Source organism: Ambystoma mexicanum, chromosome 11 (genome assembly GCF_040938575.1).
Source record: "Ambystoma mexicanum isolate Mex_15411 chromosome 11, UKY_AmexF1_1, whole genome shotgun sequence".
Classification (NCBI taxonomy): Eukaryota; Metazoa; Chordata; class Amphibia; order Caudata; family Ambystomatidae; genus Ambystoma; species Ambystoma mexicanum.
The window spans coordinates 1,264,896,207-1,264,913,196 of NC_090934.1; the positions used below are offsets into that span (position 1 = coordinate 1,264,896,207).

Consider the following 16,990-nt stretch of genomic DNA (forward strand, 5'->3'; position numbering starts at 1 on the left):
AATTTCTGCATGACCCTGTTCCAAAGAATAGTAGATAAGCGACTATCTCCAACATCGTGGAAAAGTGCCATAGTGGTCCCAATATTTAAAAAAGGCAATAGAGCCAACCCTGGGGATTACAGACCTATCGCCTTGTTGGATGTAATTGGCAAAATCTACGCGACACAGCTACAGCAGATGCTAGTAAGGTGGGCAGGAGAAAACAACCACATTGATCAAAGGCAAGCCGGGTTTGTGAAGGGTGTGGGGTGTGGCCTAAATTTGTTAATATTGAATCTGTTTACGATGGAAGCAATAAAACGAAACACAAAAATACACCTGGCTCTCATAGACTTTTCCCACGCCTTCGACAGTATTGATCGAGGAATTCTATGGAAAAAATTAAGAGCTTGGAAGTGTCCGGAAAGTTTGGTCGAAGCAATTAAGGAATTGCATTCTAACACAAACATCAGAATACGTTTGGACCGGCAGGGGACTCTATCAAAGCCTATAGAAACCTTTAAGGGTGTGAAACAAGGATGTCCTCTGGCCGCAGCTATTTTCAATTTGTTTTTGTCCGACGTAGGAGAAGCCTTTAGCGAAATCTCCTCTTTTCCACCAAAGATGAACGGCACGCATGTGAGTTGGCTTGTATATGCAGATGACCTCATACTTTTAGATATGACTTACATCGGTCTCCAACGAAAACTAGACGCCCTGGAAACATATGTACATCAAAACGGACTGGTGATTAACAAACAAAAGTGCGAGATAATAACACTTCAAAACTTAAGATCTGTGAAGAAAAAACAAAGTAAACAAAATTGGTATATAGAAAAGACGAAGTTAAACACTGTCGGTGACACACGATACTTGGGCATGAGAATAAGTTCCAAACTAGACGACGCACCTTGGGCAGAAGTAGCAAAATCAAAATGCAGACAATTATATCGACAAAAAGCTATGCCAGCAATAATCTATGGGGCAGAAAACGCCCTAGGATGTTCCCACAAGCTCTGGAACACTCTAGAAAATATTTTTTGGGTAAAAGTTTTACACTTACCCCGTGGCACACCAACAGTCTGTATTAGATATGAATTGGGGTTAATATCTATCCATGCCAGGGTGTGTTGGAACATTCTATGCCTCTTTAGGAAATGCTCAATAAATACACCTGCGCTGCAGTACGAAATACTAAAAACAAAACAAGATCTCGGTTGCACCACCTTAGTACTATGGAAAAAGTACTGTAGTGAAATACTAGACCAGTATGACATTAAGTTATCAATGCTACTGGAAAATCCGATGCTAGCGAAGAAAAAAGTATGGAGCACAGACTGACATTTAACATGCGAACAAAGACGGAATTGCAGAATGATGGCAGATGTACCAGGAGAGGCCAGAGCGCATGGGAGTCTGCAAGCTTACTTGACGCTATTTCCTAATGTGTCAGCAAGATCTACCTATCTAAGATTTAGACTAAACCTAATGGATACTAAAGAACGCCGCTACGCACACAACTCTACCACAGAGTTATTGTGTCGCTTTTGTAAAACAGGAAATGAGACGTTGAAACACCTTACACTCTTTTGTTCTAACCTACGTACACTGAGAACTCGCACGTTTGGCCCAGTGTTTGCAAAAATGCAAACACGGTGTGCGGACGATTGGTGGAAAGGGATATTCGAAGGATCAAACGGTCCATTGATGTTTGCTTTAATAACATTTCTCGAGGAACTGAATAAACGTCTAAACACAGATTTGGTTTCAGTGGTTTCGGAACCCTATACTCAATGACACTGCAAGGAGAAATCACACCTAATTTTCTGCGTAATGATGATAAATTTGCATCAGTAAATGACTCATCATAGAAGACTGAAGAATTCCACGGAGAGGGTTAAATTCGTGGCCAGCTGTGCTGTGTGTTGAGTGTTACTTCACTAGTCTTTCCTTGTGTTGTGTTGTAGCTATCATCTTCTTTTTAAAGGTTTGTATAAACCGTATAAAAATAAAATAAAAAAAAAAAAAATATGCTGAGGGCACCAGCAAAGGCAGATTGCAACGTCCCGGATTAAAGGAATAGTGTTTTGATTTATAGGATGGCAAACATAGGGGTGCTGCTCGGGACCCTCCCAAAGCCCCATGGCCCATTTCAACGACCCTGAAGCCATGAGAAGTGCCATTATTCAGTGCACTATATAGACTGTGCCGCCCATATCAATTGAAAACGGGTGGCATTGTGACCCATGTTACAGTTTGGCTTTCCTTGCCCTCGGTTGGTTTCTGATGCTGTCCACCATGCCACCCGTTTTCAACTGATATGGGCAGCCCATTGGCATCTGAACCCCTTTTAGAAAATCTGAGCCTTCCTTGAACTCCCTCAAACACTCATTTGGCTGCTTCGCAGCGACTCGCAACCATTATTGTCGAAAAGGCCAACCAATGGGCCACATTACGAATTAGGCCTAAGTGGTTGAAAATACCGCCTGTGTAGCCGCTCAGCCTCATTATGGGTTTTGGGACCCAAACTGCCTTTAGTATGGGGTAATGGTTCCAGGAAAAGCAGCGGTAACTGTCAGTATTTCCGCCTAACCCCAGTGGATTGCAGTGGGGGCTCCAGAAGGGGAATGCCCTCAACAGGAAATCACGCCGTAGTTTATCTATGCAAGTTTGAGGCAAGGAGATGCAGTGACAGGTGAAATGGTAAAAGTAACAGTAGCTGAACTAGTAGTAAAATAATGGTCATGGTAGTAACGCGAGTAATAGCAGTAACTTTAGTGCAGCTCGTAGTTGCACTTGGGGCCAAAGAAATGGAGCGCTTCATTGCCACTTTGAATCGGCAAAGCCTTTGGGGCCGTGTGAAGCCAGGCACTTGGGCACTCGAAAATATCTTTCGGACCAAGCCCCTTCCCAGTCGTTTTGAGGTGAGTGGCTTAAAGCCTTTAGCGAGTGAAAGGGTCCGGTTCTGCAGGGGGGGAGATTGAAAGGTGGGTAGGGGGCAATACTTGTTGTTTTTATTTGCTATTAGGGCTCGATGTCTAAAACGAATGTCACAACTTTGCCCGCGCATGCGCTCTTTGGTGATTGTTATGTTAAGCCTCTCTAACAAGACGTTGTGCTCTTTTCACACAGAGGCTGTTCTGGTTTTTACGTGTCACCACAAGCCTCTTCATCGGCAGTGTTATTGTCGGTAAGAATTTCCACTTATTATGAATGCCGATTACTGGTTAAGTTTAGTCCTGCTCGTAACCCCCAGCAGGCAGCCTTTTCATTCAAGGAGTCACATGGTGCAATGCTTTACCGTGAAGGAAAGTGCTGCCTGCTGCTGATGGCTCTGTACCGAAACAGGAGGAAGGCTGGACTACCCAGCGCTCCTTTTGTTTCCCAGTAAATGGCCATCGGCCAGCGTTAGGAGCCCAGGGGCTTCAAGCTGGTTGATGGTTAGTCAGAGTACAGAGCAAAAAACAAAAAGGGTTACCTAGGGTGACCTGTAGGACTAGGGTACCTAGTCCTACAGGTCATGAAATAGTAACAATGTGGGGTTTTGGACTGAAAACAGAGGATGACGGAACACAGAAATATTTTGTAACTTGGTTTGTATTTCCAAGTATTTCATTTTATTCAAAAACTTCTGTTAAAAAACATTATTAAACCAGATTATAATCTGTAGCTCATTCATACTCCAACACTGTCAAATTGGTTTAAACATCTTCAGTAGACTCTTGAGGGTTATTGTCCTCCTGCCTGTCGGGTAAAAAGCAATTTGCTATGACCCAAATCTCTATTGTCATCGTTCTTGATCACAACATATGTCAAATTAAGATTTGGTACATTGTCCACATTCAATACAAGGGGAGATCTCGCCTCTCGCACGCTCAGTATAATGTATTCTGTGTGCTGTGGTATCACTCTTGATTTTCACAGTTGGGGGGGTGTCGGTCCTGTGGATTCTGCAAGGATTTTGTAAACTCTTTTCAGTGTTGATCTGTAACGTACAATTTTTATATGTAAAATTGTCCCTCTTGCCCAAAATTAGATTTGTCACCACTTCAATGCTTGAATATGCAACATTAGACCTCGCTTTTAATCTAAGCAAGCGGTGTAGTGACTGCTTTATTTTTAATTTTTCCTCTGATTCGTTCATTACAGATGCTCAGCTTTTCAGGTAGTGACTTCAGCATACTGCGGATATATATATGCGATAATATGTGGTAAATCAGAAGCACGTGTTATCACACGATGATGTTGGTAAATTTTAAACTTTTCCGCAGTCTCGCGTTGTATATTTTTGTTACTATGTTCTTATGGACTCTTGGAGTCTGCACTAGATATTGACTACTTGTTTGCGCTCACATACGCTACTCAGTTAAAGTCGTGGCAACAAATTCTCAAACTCGTAAGCGTGGCCCATCTTAAAAATATCCATACGGCCTCTGTACAATGTAAGCATCGCCTCTTGGTGACGTGCATTTACGACGCACATCTCGTCGCGTTTATGGATATAGAGGACTGACTTCTCTTACATACTGCTTGTGTAACAGCGAAACAGCCACAGTTGGAGTCAGTTTCGAAATATGCAGTCACACGTTTATATGGCAAAGTTCTTAATTGTTTTGGAGTATGTAAGCATTGTCGCTTAGTAGTGTTGTGTATTTACGACGCGCATCATCGCGTTCATGGATAGAAAGAGGGCTGACTTCTCTTCCATGCTGCTTGTGGAACGGCAAAACAGTGCCACAGCTGGATTCCATTTCGGAATATGCCGGATCGCACATGTTATCCGCCAAAGTTCTTAATCATTGTTTTGGAGTACAGATTAGTCATTACTCAGATTCACTAGTTTCAACCAAAACACTAGTCATGCCAACCCACTTCCATCACTGCCATTCACCTTCTCGGTCATCCGACCCATGAAGCTTGGAAGCTGAGGCTTCCGACACCACCGTCTCATCCCACCTTCCCCCTTTGGCCGACTCCCACTCTGACACAGCCCTCTCCACACCTCACTCTGCTATATCTGATACTCTTGATATCCTTGCCCCTGTCATGAGGATCCATCTGAAGCCCAAAGCCAAGTGCAACTCCTGGTAGGACTCGGACCTCGTCACCCTTAAACGCAAGTACATGGTGGCCGAGAGGAAATGGCGTGCTTCATGTGCATCCTCTGGCAAACTGGCCTGCTGTTTTTTTGCAAAGGCAATACCGGCTCTGTCCTAACCAAGAAGAGCTCTTATCCAAGCCTGTGTCTCAGCGGCATCTAACAACTCAGCTGAACTCTTTAAAATCTGCAAGTGACTGGCCAATCCTACTGCAGTCTCTACCTCTCCTGTGCCTTCCCAGGCCCTTTGCACGGCACTGGCTTCTCACTTCATCGCTAAAACTCAGGACATCCTGTCCTCTCCTCCTTACCCACACACTCACTTTGTTTCCTCTGGACCCTCTGCAGCCACCCCTCCTCCTCTGCCATTCCCCTGTTCTCCGCTGATGAGGTTTCTAGACAAGTCTGATCTATGAAAGTTCACCCCTGTTCCTCAAACTATCGAGGACCACATCGAATCCCTGGCTGATCTTCTGTAATCACTCATTCACCTCATGAGTCTTCTCCTCACTCATGAAGCACTCCCTTGTGCACCCTCTTAAGAAAGCTTCCGACCCCTCCTGCCCGGCCATCCATCTGCCAATTCATCACTCCCTTCCTGGCAAGCTCCTGGAGAAACTGGCCATCTCCCAGCTCAATCTCCACACCAAATCTGTTGGTTGTCTTCATGACCATCAGTCTGGCTTCAGAGCTGCCTACTGCTCTACTGAACATCCGCGAAGACCTGCTCTCCAACCTTTACTCAAACACCCCCTGCATCCTCATCTTGCTTGAGCTCTCTTCCACCTTTGACACTGTCAACCATGCCATCCTGTTCAACCGTTTCAGTGATAACCTGGGTATCACTGGTCAGGCTCTGGCATGGCTGACTTCCTTCCTCTCTAACCAACCCTCCCAGGTCCAGCTTGCCCCCCCCCCCTCCTCCGCTATCTTCTCTACCTGTGGTCTCCCCCAGGGGTCTATCCTCTCGCCCCCGCTTTTCAACCAATACCTGGCACTCCTTGCACACCTCATCACCACGCTGCCCCAACTTTCATTGCTATGCAGATGAAACCCAGCTTATTTTCAGGCTACCCTCTGCCTCCTCCTCTCCTTCCCTCATCTCTGACTGTCTGCTATCCAGGAGTGGTGTGCCGCCAATGACCTGCCTTAATGTCAGTAAGACTGAGATTCTCATCAGCACACCCGCTCCCTCCTTCCATGTAGCTCTGGCCTGCCTCTCTTGGCCTTCTTCCTGCTCCCACCTGCAAAGCTAAAGACCTCAGTCATCTTCGACCCCTCTCCTCACATTGGAGACTTCTCTAAGAAGTCCCACTACCAGCTGCACCTCCTCAGAGGTATTCTTCCGTTCGTCTCCTTCCCCGAGAAGCTCACTGCCTCCAGAGCTCTGGTTCTCTCTAGGCTGGACTTTTACAACAGCCTCTTCCTAAATATGCCTGCTTCTACTCTCCCCCCTCTGCAACTTATGCAAAACAGGACAGCGAGACTTGTCCTTGGCCGCCCATGGATCGTATCCCTCCAGGATTTAAATCTCTGCACTGGCTGCGTGGATTACGTTTAAAACTCTGCATCCACAAGACCTTCTGGGGCCTCGGTCCTCAATATCTTCAACTCTCCATTCCTTTTTGAGCTCTTCGCTCATCCGCTTCTCCAAGCAACGGATTGGTGGTAGATCTTTCTTCGGCTGGTGCCTCCCTCTGGAACAGCTCCCCCCCCCCCCAAACTTGAGAACCATCTCCGGTTCCGGATGCACTTCAAAACCTTTCGCTTCGTTTCTGCCTTTTTCCTCTTCTGCTGACCTCGTAGCTGAAACCTGAAATACACTGGCTACCTGGACACCCTCTGATCTCTGACCCAGGTCCCTCCCCTTCCAGCATCTCACACCTGTACTGCGCCCCTGACACCTGTTGTCTGCACTTACCCATGCACTTGCCACATGCTGGCCATTACTTTTGTTATCTTGTATTGCACTGTTCCCCCTCCCCCTTCCCACACACTTGGGTGATCTGAATGACACCTGGCCTAGCAGGATCGTTGTTTGTCCTAGTTTAGTACCCCTCCCTTGCCTCGTCGCACCTTGGAGCACTTGTGCATAGACGCGTTATAAATGCCATATCCTATTAAACCATTCAGGAATTTTTAAAATAAAGGTATAGGATCAGTGAAAGTTTAAAAAAAAGTGGAGACGCACCACTCCAGTCCACTTTGACCATTGCCCATCTAATATCAAGCAATGCCAGTGGGGCAAATAAGAGTTGAAGCCAAAGTTCCCCCAGTCTCCACAACTGATGAAACCAAAAAGTGATGGGTGGAAATGCTTAAGCAGAGCCATTTTAGATATTTCACCTGTGCCCTTAGCAAAGGGGACCAACCCTATACAAACGAGTCGCCCTGCCCCAAAAGACGACAGTTCAGAATGAATCGCTAGGCTACGTCCACGTGATCTCCCTATATGTAACCTGAGTGACAGTGCTACGAATATCAATGTGCACACGCGGTCCTAGTGCTTGCTGGTCGCTAATAGACGCCGTGATGTGCATATGCCTTCCCAAGGGCTTGAATGTTGAAACCCTAGAAATGTTAATTTAAACATAAGAAGCAGGGCTCCTAAGAAGGCTGAATGCCCCTTCCCTAATCTATTTGCAACCATTTTATTTCTTAGACCGGGTCTTGGCGTGCAAGAGTCTGCGGATAGGCTCATGTTAGGCAAAATGGCAGATCCTGGAATGCACACTGGGACTGTTCTGCTACACTCCTGCTATAACGGCCACGCTAGCAGAATTCATCTTCCATGTTCTCAAGTCCTCAAGCTTTTTTCTTTCTTCACAGCCGTTAACTTCACCAGCGACTGGGAGACTGCGTCCGTCAGTGCCAACACCACCTACAAATCCTTCAGCAGTGCTGTGGTGAATGCAAACATTGGACTACAGGTTGGCCTGTCCGGGGTTAACATCACACTCACAGGTGAGGGCTAAGGAATGCATGCGAGTCACTAGAGCAAATGGAGGGGACTACCAGTTCGGACCTCGAGAGATAAATCCACACCATGTTTTCAGAATAGCCATAAAATAGTTGCATTCAGTGAAAGCAAATAAGTGCTACCCTAAAATGCTGCACCCAACCCCAACTAAGGGCAAGGCAATTGAGTGCTAACCAACAGCATGACCATACTCAACCCGAGCTAAGGACAGTACTGATGGATTCCAGCTGCCAAGAACATGACCATATTCAACCCAAGCAAGGGTCAAGGGGATGGGTGGCAGACGATGGCATGACCACACAACCTGTGCTAAAAACATTTTATGGGTGGTAGCCAACATAACTATACTCGGTCTGAGCCAAGACATGGGTTACCAGCCAACAATGGCATCACCATCCTCAATTTACGCTAACTACTCAAGGCTATAGTGGGCAGCAAATTACGTCATGACCATACTCGCGCTGAGCTAAACCAGGGTACTGGGTGCCAACTATGGCCTGACTGTTCTAAACCAAGCTAAAACTAGTCCTAATATGCTGCACTAAAACTAGATGGGGACAACCCTCTTATTTTGACTTAATAAATGATTTAATTGTACTGACCTCAATAATTCTTGTAGCATCACGTCAAGCCATGTGTTGGGTAAATCAAACAAATATTATTGAACGGCACATTTGACATCAAATTACAGAGCCTTTAACAATTTGTCATCTTGAGGGCACTTTGTTTTGAGTGGAATGTTAAAATAATACCAGTTGCAGTTTCTATTGTCTGTTGCTGTTGCTATTACTCGAGACATGGCAGCCAAGAAACATTCCTTCTCCATTCCAAGAGCAGCCAAAAGTTTAAGATAAAATGTAGACTTATTTTAATACAACTGGTTTGCCCAAGTCATGAGGGAGCAGATCACGCTACTAAGATTTTGTTTATTGGGACTTGTAGTGCTGGAATCAGAAAAAGTACCAGAAAACTGCAAGTGAATCCAGCCCTGAGCCTACATGGAAGAACTCGAGAGCTCTGAAATTTAAGTCCGGATATGTGAATCTCATTCAAATATATAAACCCAGATGTGAAACATCAGAACACAACTGAGCTACTGATCCGTCTAATCCAGTGGTCTTCAAACTTTTTTGGCTTGGGACCCATCAAAATTTGGGCAGGCCAGGGCCCCCCAAAAGTGCCAGATGGACAGTATGTCGAAATGGCTATGAACGTTTGCACGCCGTCACCGCACCCTACTCCCAGTACCGACCCTGAGCTCTCCCTACCCTGCTCCCATCACTATCCCAGTGCTCCCGCCATCCTGCTCCCACCAGTCCCATAACACAAGCATACGCACATCCATGCACATTTAAATAAAAAATAAATCCCACATAAATGTACCTTCTCCAGGGGCCTGCGCGTGGTTGCTAAAATGCCCCGCTCCAGGTTGCTCTGCCCAGATTTACGAGGTGCAGGAGCACCCCCTTGTACATACGTACAGTGCCCCAGCCAGCATTACCAATGAGCTATGCAAGGCTGGTGAAGCAAAACGCCCCCAGCCTTGCATGGCTGTGATCCAGTGCGGCTAGGGAACTGAACTATCAAAGGCAAACTGTGTTTCCCTTTGAAAGTTCAGCCAGCCAAGGAGCACTCCCTCGGCTGGAAAAAGCAGCTGAGGGGAGTGTTCAGTTTCACTGGGCTGGCTCCTTGGCTCCTCCATAATGGTTGAGTGGGCCAATGGGTGGACGCCCCTTCACCCATTATGGATTTGCCGCCAGGCTTGGACTGGCCTTTAGGGGCAATAGGGCAATGAGCATACCAAAAATGCTAGTGTAGGCCAGTCAAAATGGGCTTCTTTTTGGCCAATGTGGGCCAGTTTGGGGATTTACTTCACTATGCAGCTAGTAGTTTCGACCATTGTTGCTGAATAAATATTCTTTAAATATCACAATTTGTTTGCATTTGAACAAAAAAAAACCCTTGGGTACTGTCAAACAGTCGGACTAAAGCTGAATATCCATTTCCAACGGCTGCCCACTTTTTCATTGGTGCCTTAGGCCGCTTTATAGTCCACTTGACCATGTTAACTGCCCCTGTCCATTTCCTCCAAACTATTTTACTTTTTTTTTTTTTCATGCGCCCCCGCCCGGCATGCGGCTGCGCCCCCTCTAATCCTTGTTCTAACTCACATTTCTAGGATTGCTGAATGCCATTTCAAGAACACTTTCAGACTTCTAATCAAGCTTTGATGTTTATTTTTAAGCAGTTTGGACTGAAAGCTGCATCCGATACAGCTATGAAAGGAGTGCAGGCGAGTGGCTTTGACTGCTATATTGCAGCTGGCTTAGCACTCGTTGGCAATGCTGTTGACTAATTGGTTTGCAGAACTGCTCATTTGTGAAGGCTTTAAGAAAAAAATTAATTGCACAAAGAGCAGATGTTGCCAGGGATTGCGAGTGGACCAAAGAGAAGGAATAGCAAGCATTTTACACTGGCAGAACATTTTATAGCTACAATGAAACTATGAATTAACGAACATAAAGGTACAGCCCCTACAAAATCTCACGTGTCAAGACCACATGGGCCAGGCTGGTGGGATAAACGAACACTCGTTTGATCTCAGAAGAAATGTCTGGCCTGATATAGACTACTCCAATGATACACCACCAGTCTAAGCGTGTTGGGGCTCATGGGGAGTTGAAGGCCAACATATCTGGAGGATTTGTCATTCCTAATTAAATGTTTAGGAGACCTTATTTTTCACTTTTGACCAGTAGGCCAAGTGCATTGGTGCAAAGTAATGCAGTTAAACACATATGTGTTAATATCAAACTTCATTCTTTTCTTTCCAGGAAACCCAGTCAATCAGATCAACGAGACCATTGACTACAATGAACACTTTGACTGGCGCTTCCAAGGCGACTACGACGACTACTACTTCGAGGGTCTCAGAAAGGGGCTCCCAAACCCCATCATGTACATCGCCGAAAAGTTCACCTCCACCAGCCCTTGCGGACTCTACACGCAGTACAGACTCTCCGGGCACTATGCGTCAGCCACCATGTGGTAAGAGCCGGTCCATGGTGGGCTGCCTTTGCATCGTGTTGATGCTTTTCTTTGGGTGCTTTGGGGCCTTTGCTGGAGTCTGGACTTCAAGTTTTTTTTTTTGTAAAGTGTTATGAGGATCTCCTTGAAATAAATGGGATCGTACACCTCGGAGTATAGTGTAGTTTTGCGATAAACAATTGTGTATTCCTCTGGTCATAGAGGAGCCATATAAGGGAGTGGTAGTGGGCAGTGGAAGAGGATGTGGCAGAGGCGTGACTATAAGGGGCAGATGGGGGCGGGGGGTGTAATGCTTCTGGAAACAAGTTGGACAAGGGAACACATTTGACATCCCGCAGTGGACTCACTCACGATGAGCAATCGAGACCTATCTTGGGCAATGTAGACTGAGTCCTGTTCTCTAGTTCATATGCCAGGAGGGCATTCACTGGTTGTCAGAGGTAGTTGTAGTAAAATAACTACCAGGCATGGCATACTGTTCTGCCAAGTCAACTCTTATCATGCTTGTCCTTGCTGTAAATCTTTTTGGAATTACACTTTGGTGGCGGACGGCAGATTGACCACAATTTGCCACCATGGGAGAGTGACCAGAATTTGAGGAAGCCAAAGCATCAGCCATCCCAAGTGGTAAGGCTAGCGAGGGATTTCACGTGATTGATGGGACCTTATGGGTCCAGTGTTCTGTTTAAGTCCCATCTTTCAGGTGTTGCTTCATGTGGAGGTGGGCCAAAGATGGCTGTTCCTACCTGCATGACTTGGCGAGTCCCATTGATGGTGTTTTACATTGGTATCCCACGTCCTGCAAAGATTTTGGTCTAAAGGGCTGCCTAATCACCCCAGAGGCATTCGAGGGAAGCTCAAAAGGTGGTCCTAGTTTATGTTGGAATTTGAATTTTCTCCCAGATTGATGAAAATCCCCGTTTCTGTTAATTTCATAAGGATGGGTCACAGGAAGAACATGAATTACTACCTCTGCACTACATACCACACCTGCATTGACCCGGGCAGCGGGCGAGATGCAAGCTCCTCGCCCAGTGGGTTACTGATCTTAACGCACGACTGAAAACTCAGTCTCTCGGAGACAGTGTAACTAGAGTATTCTTTTGGTATTGGTGTTAGCAGGCAATATCCCCAGCACCTGTTGCTGATTTCCATCTTGTCAAGGAGACATTGCAGGGAGCAGGATTGGCCTTTTTGACCAAACCGCATGGGTCTTAACGCAGCACGTGTCTGGACAGGCTCAGTGGCTTCAAGCAGTGCCTCATCGAGGCCCGTGCTTTAAAGTTTGGGAGTTGCCAAAAGTCCTAATTATCCAGCGGCTATTTTTTTGTTCCTGTGTGGTCTCGGCTCAGCTGCAAAAGAGCACGTGCCAATTTAATCAGTAATCGCTGCTGGCCGTCTACTACTTGGTACTTGTACCCTTGTCTGCAAAAGAGTCTAGGAAACAGCCTGCATTGAAATTATTAGCTAGTTCGGGTCCCCTCAGAACGTCCTCTTCCCCTGTATCGTGCCATTCCACCACCTGCTTCGGTGCCTGTTGCTTCAATAGTTTCAGCAGTGAATGTGCAGGTTCTAGAAGGTGACATGAACTGGAGATTGACTTGCATGTGTAGTTTATGTCGACATCTGAAACGATTGATTCTCCAGGGATCAATTCTATTGATGCCAAGTTGCTACATGACTTTAGGAGCATGTCCATCCAGTCCTGTTTTTTTTTAGCTAACAGCACTTTGAATGCTGGGACTTGTAGTTCAGTGCCCATCAGCCATATGGGCCCACAAACCCCAGCATTCCCAGGACTTGGTAAATTGTGGCCAGGTGCCTTTTGCAAACTGATTATGAAGCTATTAGTGTGCATGGAAAGTTGCTACAGTCCTCCGATTGGAAACGAGCCGCTAGAAGGGCATATTGCACAGACTAGAGTAGGCCTGATCAGAGGAATGCCAGAACTTCATTTGAGTCCTCTGCTATAGGGCTGGTTTTTAAAATGTCTAGATATTCTTGTGCTCCATTGAGCTTAAGCTTGCTATACTGGGACTCCTAATAGTCCCCTAGTGAACTTGCCAGGCGATGAGATTAATGGTTTCTTTGCACGAGTCTATGCCTGGGTCTAATGGTTCTAACTTGCTCCTGGTGTTCTCTGCTCCTCACAGGGTGGCATTCTGTGCCTTTCTCATCTCGAACGTCCTCTTCGTCATGCCGGCCAAAGTCTACGGGGCCTACATGTTCATAGTGACAGGTGCCTTCATGATCTTCTCGCTGCTGTCTTTTTCCACCGTCAGGAATGCTGGCAAGTGCCCCATTCACTTTGGGCACACGGTCCTGCGCCCCGGCTTTGGCGCCTCCTTCTGGATCACTTTTGCAACAGGTGCGTACAGAACAAGATGAGGCCTTTGACTAAATGACCACCATGGTGGGACTATACTCTATTTACAATTCACCAGCAACATTTCCCAGAACGTCATATCTTGCTAATTTTCTTCCCTTTGGTCAAATGTACTAGTGTTTGTGGGAACATTTCAACTCTCGTGTGGAACGAAAGCATTCCAAGCAAAGCTTTTTCCCCAACACTGGCATGCTCCTTAATATCCTCCATTGCGATCATATTAGATGATTCTTAGCCGTGGTATCCGGCATCATACCTTGAAATACCCATGAGTAGCACTTTCAAGAATAGCCCCCAAAATGGAAGTTGGCTGTTTCCAGTGGGGAACCATTTTAGAATGATTTTTCAGCACTCTGCCAAAGTAATAGACTCGTGAATGGAAGTCTGACAGGCATGGCCACAGAGCCACATTGAATCCCTCTGCTACGCGGTAGACAAAAGAACTGAAAATGGCGTTTCTCCCTAAAAAGCCATTTAATTTTTTTGTTATATTCGCTGCCTAGTGGAGCAGCTGTACAATATCAAGCTTCCAGTCATCGATGCATTCTTGTTACTTTGTAAAGGTTGCTGCCGAGAGACAAAGGTTAATTCTAAAATGGCTGCCCACACAGGTAAACGGGAAGAGTGTCCATTTTAGAACCTAATTTACATAACATTTATGGTCAAATACTATTAAAGATGGCCACCTGACTACAGCAGTGGCTTGAGAAAAATGATGCATGCTATCCAGGCCTGCTTCAAGATGTGTGGGGGCCCATTTCAACATGGGGGGGGGGGTGCTTTGAGCCAACACATTCTGAGGCACCCTGGGGGGAGGGTGGGGGTGCATATATTACATTGGCGACAAAGATGAGGTTAATGGCTGCAGATTATCACGTAACGGCCAGCCAGCAGGGATCTTAAACATTAAACGTCCACTGCTATAAAGGGCTATAAACCATTCTTTGTTAGCAAGAGGCTGATATGGAGGAACCAGTGTTGGAAGGCAATGAGGCGATAACACATCTGAATATCCCATGGAAGTGATGGCCAGAAGGGCTCCTGGAAACACAGCTTGTACATTTTAAGCCTCAGAATGAAAATGGAGAAAGAAGAATATTTCCGTGTTACAGGACTGTTGACTGGCAACATGGAGGCAGTTACTCTTTCGAAAGGGTTGAACGTCCCAGACGCTCTCCCTGGTGAAACCACTCTTTTACCATGGCACACTATTTTTCCTTAGATTTTGTACATATGCTCACCAAACCAGACTCGTGCTGTAACCACACGCATGCCTGTCATGCACTGAGATTTCATACAGAGATTTGGCACATGTCCCGAGTCTGGACACTGGCCCTAAATGGCTCCCAAGCCTGCGCCTGTTTTGGACTGCAACTTCCACAATCGCACTTCATTGATTACTGGCTACGGCTGATATGGGGGTGGGGGGTTGGGGGTTGTAGTGCAAAACCTCACATAGCGATATTCAGTGGAAGCACTTGATTGGAGGAGAAAGGAAATTACCAAAACAATGTGCATTTTGTTTTTTAACTGGAAACGAGTGATTTTGGTTAACTATTTTTCCCTTTACAGCTTTTAGATCTAAACATACATTTTGTGTCCCTTTGCAGGTCTGCTCTGCTTTCTGATTGGGGTAATTATTATCGCAATGAATCGGTTCACGCCCAACATATTGAAGGCATTTTTTAGTTTGGAGGAGGAAGAGGCGGCATGCCTCTTGGAACAAGACCGCATGAGCTACCGCTTTGCCCAAATCGGCACAATGCACTCCTCTCCGGACATCAGACTAACCATCAAGAACATATAGGGAGTGTTTTGAGGACCCACATCACTGTGTAGGACTTGAAATAAACCTGCGGTGAGATTGATTTTTAGGTTGTGTGGGCCAAGGACAAACGGGAGGCTTTTCCTTCAAGGACGGCATAAGACCACCCTTGATAACACTGCAGTTAAGTGACTGGACTCCACCCTGACGAGGCAGACTTTGGACACATCAATTTGTTTTTATATTGCAAGAGGCATTTGTGGTCTAATTGACTATAAACTGGAGCTGAGTTGTACTCCCAGCTACGAGACAGACATGGTGTGGTCTTGGGTGGGCACACCACTGTGGATCACTTTACTCAACAGCAGCAGGAATTATAATGATCCTGACTATGAGATGGCATCCACTGGTTGCATTTCCGTCTGTAAAGTTGAATGTTTCTGTGGTAATTTCTATGCATTTGCACACGCTTCCTTTGGGGTAAGCCTGACATTAACCAGATAACCCAGGTATGCTTTTGAGTGATTGTAAATTGCAGATTACAGGACAGTATGTCATGTCTTTATAAGCAAACATTTCTTTAAATCACTGCAGGTGCCTGAAGAGCTTTGATAAGTCACTTGCAGCACAGGGTGCTCGGCCAGCTGTCCTATAAGGGCGCATTGTACAGTGGGTGTGTGTCTTGTGGGCATGAGGCAAACAAGGTTAGAAAATGGATGGGTTTGGGTAGCAACCCGTTCACCTGGTGCTTAAGCAGGCAGGGTTGTTTACCTACATACTGTTGGCTGACAGTGGTCGAGGGAAGGCTTGGTGGCCCCTCTTGACTCTCCACCAACACTCAAGACAAGGACCATCTCGGGTTTCTGCAGCTTCTCCAGCCCCTTTATCCCCCCCCCCCCCAGCAGCACTGTATGGGTACAAGTTTTAATTCGGCAAGGTAGGGTAATGGTACCCAGCATGCAGGGCTGTAGCCGAGTCCGACAGAGGTCATAGCAGAGGTCCCAGTTAAGATCTGGCTTTTGCAGAAAAACGTGGGCCTTCGGTTGACTGGTCGGAGGGATTAGCCTCTGGAGAGAAAATGTATTCGCAAATTCAGTGGGTTTCCTGCCCAACATGGATGCCGCCTTAGAATAACCCACCAACAGCCAGAGAAATGGGGAAACCGTAACCTAGTGACTTAAAGCACCCCGACTCCACACGATTTTTGTCAATCCCTTTGTAACATAACTTGGTTTTTGTACCCAATTGCAGTGACCCTAGAGCTTGAGCATCAACCTACTACAGGGAAATCTCTGTCGCATGTCACCTTGCACCTGGTACTGGCCCAAAAGAAACCTCATGCGATTGACAAATCCTGCCAGTGTGAATGTGCCTTTACTCAACTGGTATCCAGTGTATTACTTGACATGTAGTATATTTAAATCCATATTGTAGTTGTATGTCCAACGAGCATACCTTTTTTAAACCAAATGCACCAATAAATCTGTGAATGCTATCCTCGCGCCTTCTCTTTTATGAGCATCTTCCTTTCATTGATATGCATGCATGGACGCAGTGTGTTTAGGAGTAGATTCTGCATTCCCTTTCCTCCTTCCTGAATACTTCCCATTCTCCCAACCAATCCTGTAACTTTGCCGAGTTTCACTTATGGCCAAGAGAGGAAGACATGACACATTTAATTTAAAATATACAACATTAGATGCTACAACTATGCAGAGGAGACTCAAATCATCT

The 16,990-nt window shown here is 46.0% G+C and overlaps 1 protein-coding gene across 2 annotated transcripts in view; it reads left to right on the top strand.

The window, feature by feature from the left end:
- Positions 1-16,751, top strand: part of LOC138504308 (dual oxidase maturation factor 1-like) — a 29,257-nt gene extending 12,506 nt beyond the window's left edge. For both annotated transcript variants that reach the window (XM_069624717.1, XM_069624716.1), the window contains exons 3-7: positions 3,112-3,169; positions 7,907-8,041; positions 10,892-11,105; positions 13,259-13,473; positions 15,102-16,751. In XM_069624717.1, coding sequence (XP_069480818.1) covers positions 3,112-3,169; positions 7,907-8,041; positions 10,892-11,105; positions 13,259-13,473; positions 15,102-15,298 — 819 coding nt within the window. In that variant the 3' untranslated portion in view covers positions 15,299-16,751. The remainder of the gene's footprint in view (positions 1-3,111; positions 3,170-7,906; positions 8,042-10,891; positions 11,106-13,258; positions 13,474-15,101) is intronic.
- Positions 16,752-16,990: the final 239 nt, after the last annotated feature.